The sequence below is a fragment of the Pseudoliparis swirei genome, unplaced genomic scaffold (assembly GCF_029220125.1).
Source record: "Pseudoliparis swirei isolate HS2019 ecotype Mariana Trench unplaced genomic scaffold, NWPU_hadal_v1 hadal_28, whole genome shotgun sequence".
Taxonomy (NCBI): domain Eukaryota; kingdom Metazoa; phylum Chordata; class Actinopteri; order Perciformes; family Liparidae; genus Pseudoliparis; species Pseudoliparis swirei.
In genome coordinates, this window is record NW_026613264.1 from 526,028 (window position 1) to 552,690 (window position 26,663).

The window sequence follows — 26,663 nt, forward strand, 5'->3', positions numbered from 1 at the left end:
TCCTGGGGATGCTTTGAATAATTGGTTCTGCACCAAAGCCGAAGTGAAAATGTAAATGTTGAATGCTCTTGTGACATCCATGTCGTGCATAATGTATGTGTGGCAAAGAAATGTGCAACCAAGGAGCTGTTCTCACAATTATCTCTGGAAGAGGATTCACCTTATGATGACATCATAAGTACCAACGACGCCACGGCCCTGCCGAGGCTCCGCCCACTCCTCCTCTCTACCTCCACCTGATGGACCGTGGAGGTCTGGATGGTGGAATATGCCGACTACCAACTCTTCATCCACTCTGTCATCTTCATTGTGTTGTTCCTGTGTTTTAATGTGTGTGTAATGATTCCTTCTGGTCACATGACATCTATGACACCTGTCCATCCTGGAGAGGGATCCTCCTCTGTTCTCTCCTCAAGGGGTCTGACCTTTTACCCTGAAGGGTTGTTTGGGAGTTGTTCCTGATCCCATGTGAGGTCAAAGGTCAAAGGTCAGGGATGTCTATGTGTACAGATTGTAAAGCTCTCTGAGGGGAATTTGTAATTTGTGAAAATGGGCTCTACAAATAAACTGAATTGAATAAGTAACTGAGTAGAGTCGAGTGGCACCTGTATGTCTTCATGGAATTCATAGTTTTCTTTACAGATGTTTCTTTTCTCTTCTTTGAAGCCCGTCGTCTGACTCCTTGTTATCTTTCGGCCAGGCTAACCGTTTCATCGTTTCCATTGTTCATGTATAGCTTCATATTTAATGTAAAAACACGGGAGTGGCATCGATCTTGTCGTCTGACTCATGAGTGTTTTTTGTTTTTCTCCCAAGAATGTTGAATTATTTTATTAAATTGACTTGATTCAGATTTGTTTGCTTTCCTTCTTTTCCTCCCAGAACGTTCCATGTTCTATGATCCACGTTTGGGGTTTCCTCCCCGTGTCTCACGCTGCTGCTGCTCAGCCTCAAGCACTTTCCTTTCAATTCTGCAGCACACAGCATTTTTATTTTGCACAGTTAATCCGTCATTTCTTGGTCTGTCTCCCTCCTCCCTCTCACTGAACGCTCTCAGTACTAATATATGTGAATTTGGGAGAGTGAGAAATAATATATACATATATATATATATATATATATATATATGATTGTTTGCTGAGAGCTCGTTAAACACCAGATGAGAGGTCTTCCATAGCATGGAGCAGCGGCGGCAGATAAATCTGCTCGATAAATAAATCTAATCATTTAACATCTCCTCTTCTCTTTCTACCAGGAATCTGATGGAGAGATACGGCATGACACGAGGTTCGCCACTTTCACTTTTACCTCCTCTCCCAATGGCAGTGACACCACCACCACACCTCTCTCTCCTTCTTCTTGTTCTCTCCATCACTCCAATAACCCCTCCTCTTCCCCCATACACCTCCTCCTGGTCCATTCAATGCTCGGCTCCCTCTCTCGCTCTCTCTCCCTCTCTCCCTCTCTGCCTCTCTGCCTACCAGCCTGTCTCCAGTCAGAATTAGAGGAGGCTTTTTTCTCAATGCATGCCGCTCTGAGGGGATGCACAGGAACATGAATATTGTGATCTTATCTGAAGAAGATGAGGCGTAAAGCACATAAACGGTAAGGCGAAAACAGATAAGAAGTGCATGCCTGGTTTTATAGCTATTGTAAGATAAGTGTGTGTAGTTGATGTGTCACACTTAGTACACACATATTGGTTGTTCGTAGTAGCTGTGCCATTCTGTCCATGTGTTGCATCGTCTGAGTGCTTTCTCAGCAGCGTTGGTAGACTGCTGTGCATTCAGCGGCGCCGTATGTTTGGAGAATATGAAGACGTGTTGTGCGTTGTGTTCCAGGGAACTGAAGTTGTTGTCACAGTAATCTCTGCGTTCTAAGAACTGAGGCTCCTGAAGACTAGTTTTGTTTGGCTGAAGTAAATCTGCATTCTCTTTTTGCTCAGTCAATTCAGCCGTCATTTGGATTTTATCGGCGTGAGAATAATGAGGCGGCAAATGTTTTCACAGCCTTCAATTAACTCTCATATTCATTCAGTGGGCATGATGATACCACAGAGAGGCCATTATGAATGAAAGTTGTTCTCGTTAAAACAAACTTCTCACCTTGAATAGATCAAGAGAACGAGAGGGGTACATCCTGTTGTTTTTTAATTCATACGTTTAATTACACAATATTTCATGGACTGAATCGTGAAGTCTTCCTCTATAAATTGCCTTTAGGTGTTTTTATAATCTGCATGTCAGCGTTACTTGATCAGAAGTTAATTGCTTTCACCCCGAGCAAGTAAAGAAACATTGCTCTGTGGAGTTGATCCCGGCTTCCTGTTACATCATGAAAGCAAACAGGACCTTGAATGAGGTGCTGTCCAGAGGAAACTTTAGATCTTTAAAGTGAGTTATAGACTTCCTGTGCAATAGGAAGAGCTTAAATGATCTGGTGGAATAATAAAACAAAAAGAAAAGTGAAAAATGAGTGCTAAACCTTTTTTTTGGATAGGATGCAATGAATGTATTACTCCAACAACGATGGCAGTCAAATGAAAGTATCTACAGTACACTACTGCGTCATAGGCAACGCTAGCGAACATTTTAAGCATAATTCATAACAGAGAGACTTTTCATCACCACATATGGTCATTTGAACAGCCAACGACTTAAATGGATCCAGAATTGGAAAGCACACGTCTTGAAAGCTGTCCAAACTAATTATAAGCTCCACCAAACTCGTTCAGCAGCCCCCCATGCTCCGCTCCTCCTGTTTGGTGAAATGATTCTCGTCATCGATAATATCAACTTGTCAACAATGGCTGTTGTTGTGCTTTATGAGGAAGCTGGTGGAGATGGATGCCCACTAAATTGAGCGCATTGTGCATTTACAACACAGATCAAAGTCACTGTCCACATGCAGGAGAAACGATGCACACAGATATGAAAAATCCAATAAATAAGCTTCATAAAAGTAATTTACAATATATTTGATTCTTTTCTTTTCATGTAGGTTATTCAAACTTTGTGGTAAGCGATGTTGTGAATATTGCTCTAATTCGTATGGGAGATTGCTGTAATGTCTATTTATAATTTGTATTATGTTACATTATTATTTGGTTTGCTGCTCTGTTAACTTGTTCCATCCAGACAATGAAAATGTACTTTAAACTTTCATCAAAACTGTCATGCAAATGTCTCAGTCGAACGCCGTCAGACTGAAATGCAAAGCAGACATTGGGCAAAGGAGTGCATGAAGCTCTTCAAAGTGGACGCTGTGTCTCACGAGACAAAAGACGCGGATTGAAAATCTCACATCTCAAATGTTCTCTTAAGAAGAAGAATAAGAATATACACTTTTATTTATCCCCAAGGGGAAATTAGTTCTCTGCATTTAACCCATCCTTAGTTATTAAGGAGCAAAGCAACTGGGGGTTCAGTGCCTTGCTCAAGGATCGAACCCACAACCCTGCGGTTGCAGGACGGCCCTCTTACCCCACTGAGCTAAAGCAAGAAAATAATGATTGTCGCCGTCCAATCGTCAAATAATGTCAACGCACTTCCACGAGTCGAAGGGTAGCGGAAGTTTATTTGTGTATCGGAGCACCAACTATAGCTGTTGAGTTTAGCTTTGGACAGAAAAGGGATTACAAGATTAAAAATCAGCCAGCTCATTAAAAAGCATTGAGGAAAAAAAAGTTTGGGTTTCACTTGACTTGCTGCAACTTTTAATGAGGTCTCTAAAAATGTTTCCATTTCCCTTTATCATCTGTATCTACCCATGATCCACTTTGCTTACTGGGCCTTTCTCAGACTTTGAGGAATATACATAAAAAGCCTTTTTGTATTTGTTCTTCTCTCTCGTGCTAAGCTACGCACGTAGCATCCAAAAGCAGATGCTATGCGAAGGCTCCCTGCAGGTTAGCCCGGGGCTCTTTACCACCTTCCCGCTCTCTCATTCTTCCGTCTAATTATTTCGGAGGCGCTAAGATCAGAGATTTATGTGGGAGTAATTTGTGAGGACGACTGTAGCATCTGGAAATGGTTGATGAGGGATCTGCCTTGGAGGGGACCCAAGGGGTTGTCTTTGAGTGTGCATGTGTGTCTGTGTTCTCGGATTTAGTCCATGTCGAAGTCTTAAGACTCCTTCTTCCTCTGACTTCCCACCTCACCGCCCTCCTCGCTCCCTGGACCATTGCAGATACGCCTGTCTGCCACAGAGCGTCTATAAGTCTCCGTCAAAACCAAGAGGACAGGGCCAGCGGAGCATCGTAAGCCTCTGGAGACACACACTCGATGTCGTCTGTCAGAAGAGTGAGATCTGTTTGTTGTCCTCACATAGAGCTCTTTAAGGGTTAAACTGAACCTCAATGTCTCCCTCCAGGCTGTTTTAATGATGTTGCCTTTGCTCCTGCAGCTCATGAATGCATTCGCTGTAGGCCTGATCCTCCTTGTTCAGGGTCATGGTTCAGATCCTCTTACATCATCACCGGTGTGTTCTCTGGCCTGTCAGGATGCAACAAAACACGCCGTTTCACCAAGAAGCATTTCATCAAACAAACGAACACGCGTCGCACTTTTACGAGCCAAGCATTGAACAAACGGTGCGCCGGTTGCAACCATTACGCCTCAATCGATGCTCGATTGCACCCTGGGGTGCTGTACATGCGACACAGAGCTCACCAACGCCCGGCAGCCTCTGGCCGTGTGCGGCGTGGTGGGTTTTCCAGATGTCCACCCTGGGCTGCGATGATAAAGAGAACCAAAAAAAAAGAGAGAAAAGCCTTGAAGTCGAAAAGCGCAGGATGTTTTCTTCAAAGGAAAATGTGGTCATCATGGCCCTTTGTGCTTCTTGTGCTCTGCAGCGCTGAGCTGAACGGTTTACTGTGACGTGGCAAAGTGCACTGGGGTCTCTGGACTCAGATTCAGAATGTGTGTTTAGCCGTTCATTCAATCCTCTCTGATGTTTCGTTATCGTTAAACGTTTTCATAAGAATGTGATTGGCTTATTGATAAGTGTATGACTTCATTTGCTATTTTGCAGTCACTGAGATTGTGGACACAAAAAAATTACAACAAAAGACTGCATCTACTTCAAGCAACTATAATCAATGTGATAGAAACAATCGATCACATGATAACTTGGGAAAGGAGTTGTTTGTAGTGAAGAACCCTGAGAATAATTCACTTCAGTTTATTTGTAGAGCCCATTTTCACAAATTAGAAATTCCCATCAGAGTGCTTTACAATCTGTACACATAGACATCCCTGACCTTTGACCTTTGACCTCACATCGGATCAGGAACAACTCCCAAACAACCCTTCAGGGTAAAAGGTCAGAACCCTTGAGGAGAGAACAGAGGAGGATCCCTCTCCAGGATGGACAGGTGTCATAGATGTCATGTGACCAGAAGGAATCATTACACACACATTAAAACACAGGAACAACACAGTGAAGATGACAGAGTGGATGAAGAGTTGGTAGTCGGCATATTCCATCATCCAGACCTCCACCATCCATCAGATGGCGGTAGAGAGGAGGAGTGGGCGGAGTCTCAACAGGGCCATGGCGTAGTTGGTAGGAGACATGTTCCACGATCCAGACCTCCACGGTCCATCAGGCAGGTGACCTGCAGTTCCCCTCAGGTCCAGAGATGTTTAGTGTCCTTCATTGCTTTGTTTTTCCAGCCTTTATTTCTCCTGTTTTGGTTCAGTCTCACTCTCATCACACCTGTTCCCCTCCGACCGGGCAGCAAACGAGATGCAGGTTCACCAACTAGCTGGTGAACATCGTGGAGCATTTAACAGCTAAAGAGACACATATTGTTTTCAATAATTGGTAGGGACTAAAAACGGAGCTGACAAGAGAGACAAAGAAAAAAACACGAGTTCAAACACATGTTACTCTGAGCCTGCAGAATGTGTAGATCGGCAAATGTTCGCTGTTTTAGCAAAAAGCTGATTAAGTTTATGTCAATGCGCATTACTGCAGATTTAAATTACTATAAATTTTATATCAAGCAAATAAAAATAGTGGGCAACTGGATGACAGGGATTTGAAGAGTTCAATTAGTGCAAGTCAAACTGAGGCTAATGGGGATGCCACTCGTTGAACAGGTACCGGGTCATAAACCAGGACAAATTAAAACCATGCTGATGAATAGTAAAGGGATCACTAACGTTATTAACACTTCTAAGTACTAAGGTGCATGGTAATCCATCCAGTTCACGTTTCAGTCCTGACAAAGTGACACTCAGAGCTGGAATACTCCATGTGAGCGTTTACCGTGTGTCCGACCACGCAGGAAGAATAAAGACAGAAGCTTCACAAAACATCATGTTCATAAAGATGAACCAGCAGACCAGTGAGCCGGACACCTTCACACTTTAAATGCTTCTTCGTGGACGTTTTGTTGCATCTCATTCTCAGCCGCCTGCGACCGTCCAGCTCTCCGCCGGGCGGGGAGCAAAGGCATGTCACGACTGTGTTGTCGTGGCAACCCCACCGCGGAATGAACTCATTCGCTTTGCAGAAATTTAACAATGGAGAAATCTCAACTCGGGCTGTGCTAACAAACACAATGTGTAGATTATTATTTTCAGGACACTATCTTGTTCTCTCTCTCTCTCTCTCTCTCTCTGTCTCTCTCTCTCTCTCTCTCTCTCTCCCTCTGTGTCTCACTATTGTTGCTTGTTTGAAAGGTCATGAAGGGGTGAAGACCACAATATGCTGCTGGCCTTCGGCGGCGTGTCGCTCTGGAGCTCCGGAAACACACTGATAGAAAAAAGAGACAAACACATTTTGTTATTACGGACAGGTCCAGCAATATGAAACATACAATCGTTATCTAGTATGAATTAATGTCGACTTTTTTTGTATTAAACTGCTGTAGTTTATACTGCAGCTATTGTTAAAAAGACCAAAGGAGGTCACATATACGTCGATTCTCACCAGTGAGCCCTGGGCTGCAAAGAGATTGAATTGCGGACGGCTGGAGTTGTTTTTGCTGATGAGAAGAGACACATCTTTAAAGAACAGGTGGCTTGAACTTAATTTGACCTGATGGATCTGAAGTATACGACTTGAAGGAAGGATTCTGTTCATCCTTTCCACATGAAGAAGTCAAGATAATCTTTTCAGAACATAATGTCAACTCAAGCCGTGGTTCAGCTGTTTATTGCCTATTAAAAATTCTGAAAGAAGCTTATCTTTGTGATTACAATCTTTTTTTCTCGAGTGCATGCAGACTTTCTAGAAAAGATTTCTAGTTTAAAAAAAATGTTATTTCCTACACTGACGTTGTGACAGGGCTGAAACCAAATGAAGGGTGAAGCCTAAGTGGGATGATCCCAGTGACTCTTCACAGGGAAACACAGCCCACCATCTGAAGCTGTGCTTGGTTTTTATTTAATCATGACTGAGTTTCTCTCTTCATCGTCGGACATGTTATATTTACTTTCTAAAGGGGAAATGCATGAACAAATATAAGAGACAAAACCAAAACTCGACCAGAGATCAAAACTTCAAACAACAACATTGCATGAATTTGAAAGATGTAAAAAACAAAATTGTCAGGACCTTAAAGAGATAAAAAGCTGTCAAGAGTTTTTACAAGGAACCCTTTGATTAATAAAGAGCTTTAAAAAATATTGCTAGGAAGAATATATTATTGTAGAGAGTACTCCAGAACTGTAGTAGCACAGGTCCATAAAGTCAGGAAACTTGCAAGAGGCAAATAAAAATAATAACTTTTAGTTTCTAGTATGGGTCAAGGTCCAAATACACGAGATCCCAGACTCTCCATCATCCAACTTTGGACCGCCCTTTCTTAGGAAATAATGACCAACCACAACTCCCTCCAGAGCCACAAGACATTAACATCGGATTAAAGTTAATCGTCTTCGACGTGTAAAAACAGCAGAAGTAAATGCAGTATTATTTATTGATTCCAAAATAATGTCTACAGTTGTGAGTTAGAGCTGCTGCTCGGCCAGGTGCACGGTAACCCGGCAACATGCAGGATCTCGCTCTGTGACAGATGGGGATCCAGCCAAAGCTGGACTGCACCATGCAGCGTCGTAAAGTATCTATAAAAGAGACGACGAGGAGCTCCGAGCTGACAGGAGCACGCTGGAGGACGTCTGCTTTGGCAGCAGGAAACTTGCAGATGGAGTTGCAGTTCACTGAAGGTGTCAGGTGTCAAACACAAGGCCCGTGGGCCGAATGTGGCCCGCCACGATGGGATGACGTGGCCCCCGACGGCTTTAAAGATGTACGGTCGCCTTTTCTTAAAGACATTGATGAAAATGATACCGTGCTTTTATTTTGAAGGTTTCTCACTTCATAGCAGACTTCAGGAGGGAGGCCACTGAAGTGTACAGTCCTCATCTGGTCCCTGTGAATCGTATATCTGGTCGGCAGCGGCCACTGCGCTCGCCTCCCGTCGCTCACTTTAGTAAATCACCCTGCGGCGCCATTCGGGGCCGATTGTAGATCCAAGATGGATGCTGGCTGGCTGCGTGACCTTTAGCGGGTTTCACATTCAGTTATGTTCAAGTCACTTGACACCGGTACCATTAAAGAGAGAAAGTATCCCGGCAGAATGTGTGGTGGAAACTGTAGGTTACCGTCTGTTGTAATCCCTGTAGTCTGCATTGTCTGATGATCATAATCTGATATACGGTGTCACACGTTGGGGAAGTTGTTTTCCTCAAACATCCACACTAATCAGGATAAAGGAACACCGGAGTGGGGGAAGTGTGCTTGCTTTACACATCTGGTGCTATTTTGAGTTTCTCTGACCGTGTCGGAGCAGCAGAAGCCTCTCACCTCGGAGGATGAGATGTGTGTCTTCGTGTGGATTCTGTTTCCCTTCCATGGAGGTCTGCTGCGTGTCGCTCTGGGGGAGTCGTGACGCTGCAGCGTGTTGTCTGGACGTGAGAGGATGGCTTCTATACAACCACACTTCTTTCTCCTTCCCTCTTGCAGATAAGAAAATGGCGACTGCCACTTTATGAACATTGTTTCCAGAGACTGCCATTGTTTCCTGAGCCAGTGTTGAAGGGAGATTAAAAATAATAAGCAGTGGCGCCGTTAGAAATTGCGTCAGGCGACAAAACATTTGTTGTTGAAGTGCTCGACTGGCGCTCTGCAGGGACCGATAAGTCATGCTTCTGCTCTCTATTCATGCATTTATGAGACATTAGGGTGTTTATATGGCTGATATCGGCACTTGTGGAAGTTATGTTTGTGGTGGTATCGTGACAGTTAGTGAAGCATCACCCCCTTCATTTACTCTTGATAGTTTGCGTTTTTAAACATGAAGCTTCACTTTAAACAGACGTGTTGGCTGCTGTTGCTGGGGAGAAATGTCCAAGAAAGAAGCCCTCAAAGCACCTCATGTGAGCCGAAACTGTGACGTCATCCAGGAGCTGCTTCCATGCTGTATTCACACACTCTGTCATCTTCATTGTGTTGTTCCTGTGTTTTAATGTGTGTGTCATGATTCCTTCTGGTCACATGACATCTATGACACCTGTCCATCCTGGAGAGGGATCCTCCTCTGTTCTCTCCTCAAGGGTTCTTACCTTTTCCCCTGAAGGGTTGTTTGGGAGTTGTTCCTGATCCGATGTGAGGTCAAAGGTCAAAGGTCAGGGATGTCTATGTGTACAGATTGTAAAGCACTCTGAGGGGAATTTGGAATTTGTGAAAATGGGCTCTACAAATAAACTGACTTGAATTGAATTGAATACATGTTCCACAGGGGTTGTGCTAGTTGTGAATGGAACTTTAATTTAACCCTTACCCCAAGTGATAGTCAGCTAATGAAGTAATGCACGCTTAGGTTACTGGAGTAAACTAGTGAGCTGGACGTGCTCATGTTTGTCGTTCATGGGACCAGATAAGCGTCCGTTCCTTTTTACTTTTTTTAAAAGACACACCCTCCAAACTCTTAATGCGTTTACCATCTGCCTGCTTCAAGATGCGGAGAAATCCAGAGCTCTCTGAATAGATTTCCATTTTCAGATGCAATTATTTGAGTCTGGGTATTTATATCAGCAAGAGACATCAAATGCTCGAGCATAAATAAATAATTGTCATTCTGGCATCAACTGCTTGCTAGTGACAGGTCATTAAGTCGTGCAGGAGATCCTGAGTTTAAGCACTATAGCCCGAGAGATGATGAACAACGGACATGGAAACTCACACATATTCACCATGAGGCTGATTTATTGAGGAACGACCCCTCTGGTTAGCCGGTCAATAACTCACTATAGTTTGTGGAGGCTCCATTCAGTCGATGAGAGAGAGGTACATTATGCAAAGGAAGCTCAACTGATAGAAATATTTTATTTAGAATATTGTTCTACAATCAGTGTTTGAGTTTTCTTTCGCAGTGTAACTGATGTTGGTAATATTAACACACACAGTATGTGGACATACTTGGGTGGGATGCAGAAATGTAGGGAGAAGATATTTGTGCATGTAGAGTCGAGACCTCAGCTGGACGCGCAATAATTCAAAGTACTGCATGCTATTTACGTTTGTTTACTGAACTTATCTAACAGCCAGCTGTGCTTCATCACACCAAACGAGCTCATTTTCAGATTTTCTGTTTTTGTCCTTAGTCAACAGAACTAAATGTGCTGCTCAGCCTGTGGGACTTCAAAGCTGTTTCTCTCTGCTCTCTTGCCAGGGTCATCATAGCCAACTCCTCCCTATCTGCCTCCCCAGGCAAGACTTAGAGCGTTCACTGTTGTTTTGTGTTTAGAGTTCAAACTTGACGTCAACATCCAGCAGACCAGCGGCAGCAGAGGCGACGACACGCACACGAGAGCCGAGGCAGAGGGACAAATATGAAAAAGATATACATTGGCAAAACTGCCCTCAAAACACAGAGAAATGGTTGCAAACATCAGAAAAGAAGGTAAGATGAGTCGGTCTGGGGAACGTGTTGAACTCTGCACATCAGCCTCATTCATTCATTTTGACGAGAGGAAACGGGTCCCGACCGTTAAAAAGCCATTAAAAGCATAATGTGGCATCGATTCATTCCCATCACTCATCTTCATATCTCTCGTCTCGTGTCAGCTGACATCTACATCCACGTTGACGCTCTATTGCATTAAACTACAACAGTCAAGGACACAAATACATTGTGTTCGTTCATTTAAAGAAAAACAATTCCTGAGAGTTATAAATGTAATTAAAAACGTATTAATATGGAAGATGTATGTGGTAGTATATAAAAATATATATATATATATATTTTTCTTCTTTATTTTATATTAATTTTCTGATTTATTTTGATTTCAATTTAGGATAGGAATTTATAAGCATTTTTTGCTTCTACCTATACCTTTTCAGTCTTTCTCTTTTGTATATTATATAGGATAATATTGTATTGTATTTGATTTGATTGACTGAATAAAATACAAACAAAACAACAACAAAAAACAAAGAGATGTGAAGACAAATGTCGAAATGCTCCTTTTAGCAAACCCGTGGTGACAGTGGTATCAGGGCCTACACTTTCACAAAGACATTTGCATTCATTCAAATTGTTTATCTATTCCTTTCCAATGTGGTGCATATTTCTGGTGTTTTTGCACACGACAAGGTGCTTATTTACTATTTCGATCTCAGTGTCGACCTTAATGTCTCATGTTTGCTCGGTTACTTCTATTCAGACTTCTCGAAGCTCGATGAAGACTTGATTTTTTTGAACTATTCAACCCACCCAGATATTGAAGGTGTAGTCCATCCCTCGTGTTGACAACACAGTCTGTCTGTCTTTCTGTGGATGCCATCTTCTTCTTCTTTCTTCCTCGTCGAGGCTCTGGGCCGAGGAGGACGAGGAGGAGCGCTCATTGCGCCTGCTGGTTGGCAGCAGTAAACTTTTCTCTGAGCCAAGTATCCATCAGTCTGGCAAAATGCTCGATCCCCCAGGGCTCACAATATCCTTCCAATATCCCCATCCATTCATCCAGTCATTCCCAGTGTGTGTTTTCATCACCCGCACTCACATGATTGCTCCCTGATGTTATTGCTGGTTGAATCTGTGTTATTGTGGCCTCTCCCTCTTTCCTCTAATGCTCTTTCTGTCTTTTCCATCCTTTTTTTAAAGCTCACCGGCACACAAAACCGTGGTCCATTTTATATGTTATTCTTCCATGAATCACCTGTGGTCTGTGTCTGGGGGCAACGCATCTTTTCCTATTCGTTCAGAGGTCCAATAGGGGGTTGTGTAATGGGTTCCACCAGTACACCTATGGGAGCTCCTCTCCCAGCTGTGAATGGGAAATGATTAGTATTCACTCTCCATGCATCTCCTCCCCCCCATCGGACCGACTGCTTCCCCCGGCCTCAGACCTCTCTCGCTTCAAACTGAATCACACTCAAGCTGCACTTCATCCCGATACCTCTCTCTCTCTCTCTCTCTCTCTCTCTCTCTGTGTTTTCTCCACAATAAAAGTATTTCTGTTTCGCGACACTGTCTCCCCGTTCTCTCTCCCTCTCTGCTGCACGTTCAGCTCTTTCCACGACCACAAGGAGGACCTCCGTAAGCGACTGTCGTACACCACCCACAAACTAGAGATGGTGGAGACGGAGTTCGATTCCACTCGGCAGTACCTGGAGACGGAGCTGCGTCGGGCCCAGGAGGAACTGGAGAAATTTACAGAGAAACTACGCAGGTGTGTGAGAACACGTCGGTGACGGCGTGCAGAACTGTAGCTTCCCCAGCAGGAAGGAAACCCAGCAAAGTTGTGTTGTGTCCACGAGGAAATGAGGTGATGAAGATGAAGAGGTTGTTAGTGAAGGCCGTGACGGGGTCACTCGGCTGAGTTGCAGTCCAGTATCCCAAGAATTTAAGTCGATATTGGTAAACATCAAACAAGAATTCCTAAAAATAATACGTAATACTTAACATAGCATAATGACCAAATACGGATAATCAGACTTAGATGGAAAACATACAAGTAAACAACACCTGGTATACAATTAAATATGAATGAATATTGTGCCCGTACATCTTTGGGGGTCCCTTTGGGTATTTCTGTTTCCTCAAGGTGTCGGAAGCCCCTCTTTCTTTCTGTGGTCTTCTAGTTGGAGATTTATTTAGCATTAAAAGTACAATGTGCTGTTTGCGTCAAACTCCTTTTCACTGTGGGCCACTTCAGCATCACGGCTGCCTCTTAAAGGGCCGGTGTAACCGAAACTGTATAAACTACCGGTACTCCCGAACATATAGTTAAATAACTCTCTTTGCATTTGATTATATTTTATTTGATTGTAGAAATATTTCACATGCAAACATTTCCCTAATATTATCCCATAAACCCATTTCATTTGAAACCTTCAAAATAAAAGTTTTTTTTTTTCAAAGAAAAGGTGATCGTATGTCTTTCAAGCCGTCAGGGGCCACATACAAAACAGAAAGACTGAAAGGTATAGGTAGAAGCAAAAATATGCTTATATATTCATATCCTAAATTAATATAAAATAAATTAGAAAAATTAATATAAAATAAAGAAAAATAACAAAGAAAATTTAAAAATAATATATATATACATATATATATATATATATATATATATGAACTCTCTTTGCATTCGATTATATTTTATTTGAGTGTAGAAATATTTCACATGCAAACATTTCTCTAATATTATCACATAAACCCATTTTATTTGAAACCTTCAAAATACAAGTATATTTTTTTCAAAGAAAAGGTGATCGTATGTCTTTCAAGCCGCCAGGGGACACATACAATGACGTGGCGGGCCGGATTCAGCCCCTGGGCCTTGTGTTGGACACCTGTGTCTTAGGCTATGCACAAATTCGACCTTTATTTGTTACGATCAACCTCGTCGTAACCATCGGAGCCTGTTGATGACGCAGAGTGGTGCTCATCATGGCTGCTTCTGTTTGTTCTCCATCAATCAGGGAACCATTTTCCTCCCAGTGCCACTCTTTCTTCTTCATTCACGCTCCCCTTGTGCCAGCTCTCATCTCTTTCAGGCCTTTGTTACCTTGGCATTGAAAATGCGGAAGGTTATGTTTTGATCGCCGTGTATTTATTTATATATTACCTTCACATTGAAAATGCGGAAGGTAATGTTTTGATCGCCGTGTATTTATTTATTTATTTGTATGCGTGTTATTCGCGTAACAAAAAAAGTTGTAAACCGAATCGCATGAAATTTGGTGGGATGATTGGTTATTTTCCGGGGACCATTTGATTAGATTTTGGGATTGATCGGGTCAAAGGTCAAGGTCAAGGTCATGAAAAAGGTCAACATCTTATTGAATTGCATGAAATTTGGTGGGATGATTGGTTATTATCCGGGGACCATTTGATTAGACTTTGGGATCGATCGGGTCAAAGGTCAAGGTCAAGGTCATGAAAAGGTCAAAATCTTCTTTTTACCATAGCGCGGTCAATTTTCATCCAATTGGCATGCAGCTAATGCCAACATGTTCATAATTCAATGCCCAATCTTGTGATATGCGAAGGTATGCGCTCTACCGAGTTCCCATTCTAGTTTCATGATGTGTCTGTGCTTCTTGTCTCCACTGCCCACTCTCCATATCTGTCTGGTTAGGGGAGACAAACTGTACATGTTGGTTTTTTAACACTCTCTCAGGCCTGCTAGCTAATTTGAAAATGAATAACTGAACTGAGAGGCGACGTGACGCAAAACACCGGGAACAAGTGAACACGTAGAGTAGAGGTCCTGTTCCATTAGGGAAGAGGAGAAATACAAGAACAAATAAACATGTTAGTCTTAAACTGTAGAGTCGGTGCTAATCTGCTATGTACTAACATCCTATCATACAATATTAATATCATATATATTTAGATATTTTATTTGTGGCTGTATGAAAAGTTCTGCATGTGTTCTGGTGTGTCTTGTAACCGGGCCGTCGTGGTTCTTCTCTGTTCTTCCAGGATCCAGAGTAGCTATGCAGCTCTTCAGAGGATCAACCAGGATCTGGAGGACAAGATGCACAGCACCGTAAGAGGCTCATCCGGAGGGGTCGTGTCTGACGTTTTAACCCCACGTTGTCTAAAAACGGTCCCTCCAGTTGCCACTGTTGAGCAGCAGAGCCTCCTCGTCTTCCTCAGAGCCATTACATCATCACATGGGGAGGGCAATCAATGTCCAAAGTAATTGTTCTTACCCGCCATGCAACCCCCTGTTAGAGAACCATTACAGCCAACTGCTATTCCGGTCACCTCAGCAGCAGCACATCAAGCCAGGTACCCTGAGTGCCCCCCCCCCCTGCTTTAGTCTTTATCAGCCAGTATGAGAGCAGAATATGAGGCAGCTTAACAGCTAAATCTGACCTCGTGATTTAGAGTATCTTGATTAAAGTGGATTGTAATCGCATCAGAAGTTTGATCCATAGGGCTCGTCTGCCCCCATACACACTAATGTAAAAGGACTGCGGGAAGTTGTTATTGAACCACCAGCAAGTTGCAAGAATATTGACGGCAAGCTCATCACTCGCTTTGCTCTTTATGAAATACTCTTATTCTTCACTGTTTTTCAGTTGAACTTGTAAGTTTCGGGCCTTTCAGAACTTTTAATTACACGTCTGAGTTGATTATAGCTGCTTTTGTCCCCGCCTGCCTGTCTGGAACAGACTTGAACAAAAGGAACATATTCCCCCCTCGAAATATCATCGCATGACATGATATCAAAAGAAATGGCAATCCCAATGATCTCTGCCTAAAAATAAATAAAACAATCACATCCTGTCTCCTGCCATGAAGACCGATGTGCTTCACCGAGGCTGTTAGACGGACGATTCCCACTACAGCCCCGACTTTAGTTTATGATATTGTGTTATAAACTGTCTATAACATTATAATAAACATGAGCAAATATATGGATGGCTGTAGCTCCGTGGGGTCAGGGGGTCGTCTCGGTCTCTCGGGTCGGCCTCCTCCATCGACCTGACTGACCCCCAGCTCGTCTGTCCACCACGGGGTCAAGAGCCTTGAGCCGCTCCGCCCCTCTGGAACCCCCCCCCCCCCCCCTGACATCAGAAACATGGACTCAATCTTTTTATTCAAAACTCACCTCAAAACTCATCTTTGAGGTCGGCCTCTGCCTGACTTGTTCCCCCTCATGGTGGCTCTGCTGCAGACTGCTCTGCTTCTTTACTTGTGTCCATCCTTGACCTGTTTTTAATGTGTTGTACGGCAACCTTGAGTGCCTTGAAAGGCGCCTTATAAAATAAATGTATTATTATTATTATTATTATTATGATATAATGCACTGTGAATGTCTGTCCTAAACCGCATGACGGTGTAGCCAACGAGACGACAGCTCCATCGTTAGGCTCTCCGCCACTGGCTCTGAACTGTCAGGCATTTTGCATTTCTTTGACAGTATTCACTGAAAATGGAACGAGTGTTTTATTTATCTTTCTCACTCTCTCCCTCTTTCTTTTTTCTTTTTCTCCCCCCTCTATTTCTCTCTCTCCCAGAGTAATTGATATGATATGAGCGCTGGCAAGTGTAATCTTCTTTTAATTAAGACCTGCTGCCGGCTCCGATAGTGATTTACGGCTCTCGTTCTCTAATTGTTCTTCCCCTGCTCTCTCGTCGTATTTCTCTCCAGTCGACTCCCTCCTCCTTCTCTCGTTAACAGGACGTGTTTCTCTCACCTTTTACTTCCTGCCTTTCACCCATCATCCATTCAGTCAACTTCTCACATCCTTTGTTTTTTTTAAATGTTGCTTTGTTTTTCAATTCCTCCTCTCCCTTGTCGATTCTCTCTCTCACGCTGTAGTCCCAGCACCACGAAGAGGAGAAGAGAACCCTCAGCCGGGAAATCCTCCTCCTCAACAACCACCTCGTGAATTCAAAGATCACGATCAAGAAACTCAGAGAGGACAACGTGAGTCGCCGGAGCTGCATCGTGTGAACCGAGCTCTGACATCACCGTCAGCATTTTGCTCACTCGTATAAAATTAAAGTTCAATTGAAGACATAAATAAATCATGTTCTTCCTTCCAGCCCTAACACGAGGCAGTAGTCTGGGGGATTAAGGGCCACATAGGTTTGTCTCCTCGCCTCATCCGTCGTTCTTAGCTCCTCTTCAACTCCACAACTCGTCCAGTTTCTCTGAGAACTCACTATTGCTTCAAAAAGACTAATACCCACAACATCTTTGCAACATTGTGGATATTACTGCTTTCTGAAGCCACGGCAGATAAGAGGAATTACCTCTAAGCAACTGGGTTTTATACTAATTATTCCGAAATTAATGGGCATCCTCCGGGCTGCTAGAGTCTGGAGCTGGAGCTGAGATGTGAGCTCAGGGGCATGTGGCGATCTGGTTGTTCGACTGGGGGCTCCAGGTGAGATGAGACGTTGTCTCGTTGTTCAATGTGACCATTTTAACACAACACTAGCCTCTGAGCTGGAGAGTATTTTGACAATCCAAGGTCAAGGTTCATTTAGAATGGGAGGATAATAGTAAGAGCCAGTGGCAAGAAGGCAGGCCTTTCCTCCAGAGAGCAAGCTTTGAATGTACTAGTGATAACATGGGATGTATATACGTTTTAAAGACCATAAAGAGATGCAAAACGACCACATGAGATGCAAAAGACTACAAAGAGACAAGAATGAATGAGGTGACAGGGGATAATGTGTGTGTCTTTCACAGGATCTGTACAGAAAGGACTGCAACCTGGCCGCCCAGCTGCTGCAGGGCTCCACGTCTCACTGCCGGGCGCAGCAGCCGTCTGAGGTGAGCTCCACATCCACATCCAATGCGGTGCTGCGTTACACGTGTGTGCTGACTGTGGGATTTATAAGTTAAAACAATTTAAACAAATGACTTCCATTTTGGCTGCACGGCGGTGTAGTGGCTAGCACTGTCGCCTCACAGCCAGAGGGCCGAGGGTTCAATTCCCGGTGTGGGCGGTCCTTCTGTGTGGAGCGTGTTCTCAGCGTGGGTTCCCTCCGGGTTCTCCGGCTTCCTCCGAAAGACATGCAGCAGGTTAACTGATCTCTAAGTTGCCCATAGGTGTGAATGTGAGTGTCAATGGTTGTCTGTCTATGTGAGCCCTGAGATGACCTCTGACCTGTCCAGGTGACCCTGCCTTCGCCCAATGTCAGCTGGGATCGGCTCCAGCGCGACCCTGATGAGGATAAGCGGTTTGTATGATGGAATGGACTTCAATTTATTTACTTGATTTACCAAATCAAGGACACTGAGGTCAAATATTCTGTATTTATTTAGGGAATTGTTTTTTTTTTTTTAGCAAACCTGAAACAGCCATGAGCTTTGATGGATACAAGGACATCTTTACTGAACTGTATGAAGTGTGTGGATAATTAGCCTGCTCATGAACTCGCCTCGATGCATTGTCTCCGTGATGGAGAGAGCTTCCCGATGTGGCGTCCGTGTAGCTTTCAGCCTTGGTGAGCGGTCTCCTCAATAAGATGGAGGCACGGAGCTCATTGCCTCTTCAGGGGGACTGATGGAGGTCTGCTGTTTGAAGTGCCCCCCCCCCCCCCCGGCTTTGCATAATGAATGAAAGAAAGAAAGCCTGTTCTGAGATGACACCTGATGCACAAAAGAATAAAGGTTATACTTTTTAAAAGGGCTGATAATTGAATGAAGTACTCTATACAAATACATTCTTAGATAATTAGATATTCATCGGTTCTCATTTATAATTTTGTGTTAAAAAAATGGGACAATTCAACTTCAAAAACCTCTGAAAGGATTTTTCATCTCATTCTGATTCCACCTTAAATGAACCCAGCGATGGACAAAGAAAGCAGGCTGGAGGTTATTTGGACGAACTCATAATAACACAATGTAACTTCAGAAGAGCAGCAGCCACTCAGCAAAACGGGAAATAATGAGATGGCGCTAGATTAAAAAAATTAAAAAAGAGAATTGTATAAAGATAGAAAACTGAAAGTTAGCGTCTGACTTGTTACATCACAGACGCTGCAATGCATATGACTTCACGATCATACCACGGCCAACTAGATCTACTGTACAATACACACAATGCTGCCTCTCCATGTCCACCTTCGACAGGCGTTTGGTCGTAACAGGTCCCTTGGAAACACTTTGTTCGTTAGCAATAGCATTAGCTTTAGCCAGCTAGCTTCCCCTCATCAAATTTGTTAGCGACCGTGAAATGAAGGCTAGAAATGAGCTTCGCTTTTTCAAACGTATGCGTCAACTTAAAGACCCATTTTTAAAAGATCATAGCACATTTTTGGAGTTGTTAATCGTGCGTTGTTGTTCACGCACGCTGCGTGTGCGCCGTGTGAACACGCTTAACGGGGCAGTCGTGGTCATTATGGGGCAGAGGCTCAGCAAAAAGTCAATTAAGGAAAAATACATTTTAAATGGTCTCGCTTTCAATAAAATAATTTAGTTATAAAACATGGAAATGCAAAACTCCATTCGTAGAGTTTTTTTTAAAGAAATAGCCGTTGAATTGCCAGAATGACACAAACGGTAAGTGGCGTTTCCATCACCATTAAAACACTTGTTTTATTTCCGTAAAGGGAACAAGACCTGCAGACGTGTGTGGGTGTGCTGCCGCGTGGATCAACACTGTGTGTTCATTAAGATCTCCCTCAGATAGCAGCTAATGCTGAGCACACACACACACACTGTACATCATTGTGTGCCCCCCCCCCCCCGCCCCCCCTCACAGCCTCACCTACTTTCCATTTCCAATTCCTCTGAGAGAGGCAGTGCTAAAAATAGCTCAGACTTAAGATGCTGGTTATTTTATGCTGAGGCAAGTTTCTATTTCTTAACAAAGCCAAGTCAGTATTTTATCTTTTTTTTCTTCTCTATTCCCAGCTGGAAGCCCGGAGCACAAGTTTAATTTGAATCTAAGCCGTTCCCTGTGTTAACGATGTGTTTGATCGTAGACAGAAGAAAGAGGGAAAGAGAGAGAGAGAGAGGAGGAATAAGGGCCTCTTGGTCCATGAAGGCATTGGAGCAAGAGGAGAAAGATGAAAGGATAAAGAAAGAGATGAGAAAAGAGAGAGCTCCGTGTGGCAGGGACAGTTCCTCCTCATCCCGACCAACTTTAATAGGCACAAAGAAACCAGGAACACTTCTCAAACATCCGCCAATCACACGGAGTGTCTGCCTGTTTGTGAGCGTGAGACGAGAGAGGAAGAGAGAGAAGAACAGAGACACAAAGAATGTCCAAAAATATATATATTTTTAATAATTTTCCAATTACATCATTTGTTTTAATGGAACTACAAACAGGAAACGACAGAAGAAAATGTTGGAATAGACAAACAAATGATCTTGTTTTGGGAAAAGGAAAGCAGACAAACGATTAAAGACATAAAGCTTGTGTTCAGCATTTTCCTGACAATTTTATGAGAAGGGCCGAGAAGTGCAATTCCTCTGAGAAACACAAGCTGTGTGCTTTGAATTTGAATTACTTTCTAAACCAGAACTATGGATAAAAGGACTAAAGAAAGCATTTAAGAGATTCAAGTTGGTTCTATGAATAATTAAGAAGAGCTGTTGAGAAATTCTTCATTTTTTCAGAGATTGTTTTTGACTAGATTTAAATACTGCTGTCACAAAAACATCTACCGGTATGTACACTACCGTTCAAAAGTTTGGGGTCACTTAGAAATGTCTTTATTTTTCAAAGAAAAGCACTGTTTTTTCAATAAAGATAACATTAATCAAGAATACACACTTTACATTGTGGTATACAAAGTGGTAAATGACTATTCTAGGTGGAAACGTCTGGTTTCTAATGAAATATCTCCAGAGGTGTATAGAGGCCCATTTCCATCAACTATCACTCCAGTGTTCTAATGGTACATTGTGTTTGCTAATCGCCTTAGAAGACTAATGTCTGATTAGAAAACCCTTGTGCAATTATGTTAGCACAGCTGAAAACAGTTATGCTGGTGATATAAGCTATACAACTGGCCTTCCTTTGAGCTTGAAGTTTGAAGAACAAAATTAATACTTCAAATATTAATCATTATTTCTAACCTTGTCAATGTCTTGACTATATGTTCTATTCAATGTTCAATTTATTTGATAAATAAAAGTGAGTTTTCATGGAAGACACGAAATTGTCTGGATGACCCCAAACTTTTGAACGGTCGTGTATATTTTTGTTTTTATTCCCCAGTTACATGGAACTTCTTTTGTCCCTTTCTTTGTCGGTTGTAGCTGCCGCTGGATTTCCAGGAACGCATCAGTTCCCACGTGGAGAAACATAATCGGGGCAGCGGAGCCACCGTCGCAATGTGCCACTCCAATTACTCCGACGCTGTTCCCGCAGCCGTGATCGCCACGGTGCTGGCAAAGCCTGAACCTGGAAGCAGTTGCCCTGTGACCCGCGCGGCCAGCCCGCAGCCACCGGACGGAGATTTTCTCCCGGCAACGGGAAGCACCGATCACCTGCACCGTCGCACCTCATGTAAAACATCCGACCTGTGCTGCAGCGACACGGCGCTCTACCGCCCTGAACGATGGCAGAACGCGGAGCGCAGGCCGAGCGTCGACCTCCGCGGCGCCGCCGCGCTCCGGCTGCCCGCCCAGAACTCCACCGACAGCAACCCGGATGAAGAGGCCTGCCCATCCGAAAGCTTCTCCCACCACGAGCCTCCGTCCTCCTTCCACCACCACGAGGATTTCGGCGCCGGTAGCCTGCCCGCCTCGAGTTCCTACTCCAGCTTCAGCCTGGTGTCGGATGAGAAGGGAGGCGTCGCTGGCGGCGGCGGTGGTGGGCGCACTGCCAGCACCTTATCCTCTTCCCACCAGGGTCTCTACATGGACTGGCGGGAGGGTGTCAGTGGGGACTATGAGCGCAAAAGTACGACCTCCTATGACAAAGACAGTCAAAGCTTCCCCAAGTCTCTCAGCATCCAGCACATGGTGGCCCCCAGGAGCCCGCAGAAGGCCGATTCAGCAGCGTACACGAGGGCTGCTTCCTGCTTCAGTGAACCGTACCATTCCAGCGCCCCTCGCCTGGCCTCCTCTCACAGCACGGGGTCTACGATCGGGCCGGGCCAGGCCCGCGGAGGAGCTCGGGACGGTGACCTCCAGGTCCCCGAGGACGACCTGAGCAACCGCTGGAGACGACTCAGCGTGGAAGACATCAACGCGCTGTCCTCTTCCTACCGCGACCTCGCGGGGCGCGTCTCTCCGTACGGTTTCTCCGAGCGCCACTTTGCCATCGGCCCTCCCGGCGAGGCCGAGGGGTCGCTCTACAGCAGCTTCCGAGAAGGAGGCGACGTCTTCCGCGGCCGTGTCCTGGACCAGTGTTTCGCCGCGGGCGCCCGGTCCCCCGGCCGCGGCCAGAAACCGACGAAGCATCGGAAGCAGGAGAAAACATCGGCGCCGTCCAGAGGCGAGGAGGACGGGCGGGACTCTGAGTGCAGTCTGCTCCTCTCACTGAGCTCCAAAGAGAAGGAGAAGGACGACGTTCGTCTGGGCGCAGACGGCTCCGCCGAGTCCTTACGCCAAAGCTCCCTGGAGGCCTCCAGCCTGCAGCACTACCCCAGCCCCAGGCCGAGTGTTCGGCCCCGCCCGAGCTCCAGCTCCGCCCTCAGCGTCGGCCCCGCGCTCCCAAAGAAGTCCTCTCCAAGATACCAAGAGTTTGGCAGCACGGGGTTGACGAGGAAGGACAGTTTGACCAAGGCCCAGCTCTACGGGACGCTGCTGAACTGAGCCGAGAGCCACGGAGCAACGAATGTTATGCATGACGAAGATGATGATGATGATGAACTTACTGTACCGTACCGTATGTCTCAAAAGATCCCGTCACCAAACACATATGTGGTGAGATTGGGTATTCAGATGTTGTTTCATGTATCTTTTAGCCAAGGCACGTTTCTTGCAGTCTGCAACACTTTTTCTATTAGATTAGATTAGATTCAACTTTATTGTCATTACACGTGTACGAGTGCAGAGCAACGAAATGCAGTTTGGCATCCAACCAGAAGTGCAACAGAAAGTATGATAATAACTACAGGAAATGCAGATTACAGTAAATAAAGCGCTGTACAAGAGGGCGGCTGAAGGCCTCACCTGTACTATTGGTGATAAATTAGACTAAACATTAGACAGATGACATTAACATTAAATAATAAACTATCTGGGGTTGCTAAACTAGTGCAAACACTCAGTGCATCTTGACTGAGTGCACAAACGGCATATTGTGCGTCATGATGCGGTGCAGCGACCTGAGAGCAGAGGTTCTGTCTGTTGCTGTTTGATGATCATTATCGCTCGTGGGCCGCGGGTAAAAACAACAACAAAGACCAACAAGAACATCCTGTGCAATGTTCTCCTTTTCTTTGGTGTTAAATTCTGTCAGTAAAAGCAGCAAAAGACTTGTCGTGCTCGTGGATCCTGCAAGCTGTTCAAAAGACGTGTTCACTCTCCTGTTTCGTCTGGAACAATATGCATGCTGCAAAATGCAGAAATAAGATGGACAAACTCATTTCCAGCTCAATTATTTATCATAGAAACATTATCTGTAATCGCCACTGACTACAAAGTTTTATTTCCGTTTTCAAACTGTCTAGACAAGAGCTTGTTTTTGATGTAAAAGCTGTGTCATATTTATAGCAATATAGATGGCGAGAGCTCCGTTCTGACGCCAGCGCTCTCACTCTTCTATTTAAGTCCCTGTATATCAATATAAATATAAATAAATACAATGACAAAACATTGCCAGGTAAAACAAAAGCTAAAGGAATATACACATAGTAGAAACTGCAGGATTCTTTCTGGAACTGTTCTTATTTTTTGTGTTAAAGTGAGGCTGCACAGAAGCTCCCCTCATACACAAGACAAGACACCTGTGACATTGCCTTAATCCTGTTCAGGGGACAGAATGGTCTCCATGACAACTGTGTACATACTGTATAACCTGATGTGTTGTTACCGTGTGTTCCTCCTGTTGGACGTAACACACACACAAGGCCAGCTTCTGGGATTAAGCCCGTTCTTAGACTGGGGATATTTTTCAGTGGAGATCTTCATTGAAGTTGTGGTTTTAGTAAAAGACGAAGGAAGCTTAATCCCAGTCTGATAATCTGGTCCACGCAGCAACATTTCTGCACCGACAGAAACTCTTAGCACTGTTGCACAAACCAAAACAAGTGAGTGCTGGCTCTTCTCGCTTTTTTAGGAGAGATTAATGAGGAAATTCTCCGTATAATCTGGCAGTTCTGCAATAATTGCACAAAAAAGTGTACAGAGGCGCTACTAAGAATTGATTCAAGACAGAATGTAGAGTCAGTGTTTTTCTTTTTTTGAACCAGCATGCTGAATTAGACTATTTTAGAGAGAACACTGTGAAAATAAGCAAGGCGTGCGTGAATATATGCTTACATAGAAAGTGTCAAAGACACGCTGTCCTGTTGAAGAAGTTCAGCGATGATAATAATTCTTAAATTAAAGAAGTACTCGCAGGAGGTTGTCCCGCCGCCGTCTCCTCCTCCACTCAGTCGTAAAGATGAGGACAACATGAAAATGATCATCCGTGCGACCTTTGGCATGACAGTTATTCGAAGGATTTCTTCCCGCCTGCGTAGCTCTATAGATCTGGGAGGAATGGCAAAAAGGGAAAAGCTAAATAGTCTGAGCTCAGCTCTGCCCTCCGGCCGTCACACAGACTCTTCAGGAAGGCCACGCTTATTCCTCTCCCATTCCTGCACATTTGGAAACTGGCTTAAGGCTGTTTTTTTTTAAGATTTAAAAACTGCATCTCTTCTTTATGTCCTGGCATGTTATGAAGGTGAACGTGCACCACAAAAAGACTCCGATTGTAGTCCTACTTCATACGATGCATAGGTACACACAAAGGAGTGAATGTAACACATGTACAGCGGGTCTGAGGGGACATATGGTTATCTTTTGTTGTGGACATAATGTATCAATAGAGATAACTACTTCCATAATTGTTATTACACTATGACTATTTTTTCATCCAGTTTCTGTTAATATATTTATTGAATGTGTTGACCCTGAATGAAGAAGCTGAAGCGGGTCGGTCCTGTTCCACCTCCAGCCTCGTTCCAGGAACAACAGCCGTCTACACGTCACAATGTGTGTCTGTCTCATGCATGGTTATATATTTTTAATGTATGTTTATTTACTTAATAAAGATGAGTGTTGGGAAATACATCATTTGGCTTCCAAGGATATTGTTTTGCACTTATTATTTTTGAAGATTCCAATTGACTCTCTCAACTGACTGCCCAATGCTTATTTTAATTTGTCATATTCTGCCAATTGAATCATTTTTAAAATCATATCCCACACTTTGCAATAATGTACATGCATATCAGTACTGGTGAACATGTCTATATTTCAGAGCTCTTCAATGTGGGTGTAAAACAATGGCTGTATAGCGCCCCTGCACACTCATCGCCCCACTGACCGATTTTTTACATTTGATACAGGTCCAGTTATGTCTGGTCTACAAAAAAAAAGTAAATCAGAGTATTAAGCTCCGCCTACTTAGTTCTTCCACCATTTTTTGGAAAAACTGCTTTGTCTGATTGTTACCAAATGGGCTTTGGGTCATTATCGGATCAATGTCACCAAAAGTGATGAACAGCTTGTTGACATCTCATTGTTTATAATATATAGATGACTTAACCTTTAAGGGAGTGGCTTATACATCAATACAGAACTTCAAAAACACTTGGCCAATAACCACATTGGTGGCATATGTTCAAATCGCATCCTTTAATCAGTGGGTCCACAACCACCGACCCGCAGACCGGTACCGGTCCGTGGGTCCTGCACAGAAAGAATGAATGAAAAAAAGTATTTGATTTATTATCACGGTCTGAAAAATGTTTTATTTTGAAAGAAGTTATGTGTTTGGTGAGTTACCTGTTGAACATCAAAGTGCTGTCCGACGCTCGGCTCGGTTCTGCCTCTGCTGGACCCGGATTTATCTCCTTGGGGTTTTGAGGCTTCTTTTTTTCAGCCTCTCCAATTTGTTTTAACTTTAATGATCTTCCATATTGAAAGTGCTAGATAGACAAAAAACACACACCAACCACTACAAACAGCCATTTAAAACATGCAAATTAGCATTGGACAGAAATTACCTAGTGCTCCTTTAACAATGTTAGTTGAACTATTATTAACTCCAGTACAAACAACCGCCGGGGCGAATAAAAGTACTGAGCCGTGAGAATGTTCCTGTGCCAAGTGTGTATTTTATTTTTGTGTGTATTTTATTTTATTCAGTCAATCAAATCAAATACAATATTATTCTATATAATATACAAAACAGAAAGACTGAAAAGGTATAGGTAGAATAAAAAAAATATATTCCTGTCCGAAATTAATATCAAATAAATCAGAAAATTTATATAAAATAAAGAAAACATAACAAAGAAAATTAAAAAAAGAAAAACAATATATATATAAATATAAACATACATATATATATATATGTGTATATCTATATTGTTTTTCTTTTTTTAGTTTTCTTTGTTATTTTATATATATACATATATATATACACATATACAGACATACATCTTCCGTGTATTTTAAGGCGGCTCCATAGAGATCATGAGCATCTCTCTGTACTTCACTGCTCTCTTGTTGACTGGCAGGATTTTGGAAGAATCTGGCAATGTTTTGACAGACGTC

At 43.5% G+C, this 26,663-nt stretch overlaps 1 protein-coding gene across 4 annotated transcripts; it reads left to right on the forward strand.

Annotated features, from left to right (window-relative positions):
* Window positions 1-1,555: 1,555 nt before the first annotated feature.
* On the forward strand, window positions 1,556-25,175 carry LOC130191209 (brain-enriched guanylate kinase-associated protein-like). Of its 4 annotated transcripts, XM_056410862.1 has the most exons (7): window positions 1,556-1,605; window positions 10,760-10,915; window positions 12,522-12,683; window positions 14,942-15,008; window positions 16,794-16,901; window positions 17,673-17,756; window positions 21,204-25,175. In XM_056410862.1, the coding sequence occupies exons 2-7, from the start codon at window positions 10,845-10,847 to the stop codon at window positions 22,704-22,706; spliced, it is 1,995 nt and encodes a 664-aa protein (XP_056266837.1). In that variant the 5' UTR covers window positions 1,556-1,605; window positions 10,760-10,844; the 3' UTR covers window positions 22,707-25,175. The 4 variants fall into 4 exon arrangements, with proteins under 4 accessions (XP_056266837.1, XP_056266838.1, XP_056266836.1 ...); XM_056410863.1 differs by lacking the exon at window positions 12,522-12,683; XM_056410861.1 differs by lacking the exons at window positions 1,556-1,605; window positions 10,760-10,915 and having other exon boundaries at window positions 11,608-12,683.
* Window positions 25,176-26,663: the final 1,488 nt, after the last annotated feature.

What these genes read in the sequence shown, in the direction of transcription:
- LOC130191209 (XM_056410861.1), top strand. Translation starts at nt 12,292, where the DNA reads ATGATTAGTATTCACTCTCCATGCATCTCCTCCCCCCCATCGGACCGA. An exon ending in AGGACAAGATGCACAGCACC is followed by an intron (nt 15,009 to 16,793) that starts GTAAGAGGCTCA and finishes CTCACGCTGTAG; the next exon opens with TCCCAGCACCACGAAGAGGA. An exon ending in AGAAACTCAGAGAGGACAAC is followed by an intron (nt 16,902 to 17,672) that starts GTGAGTCGCCGG and finishes TGTCTTTCACAG; the next exon opens with GATCTGTACAGAAAGGACTG.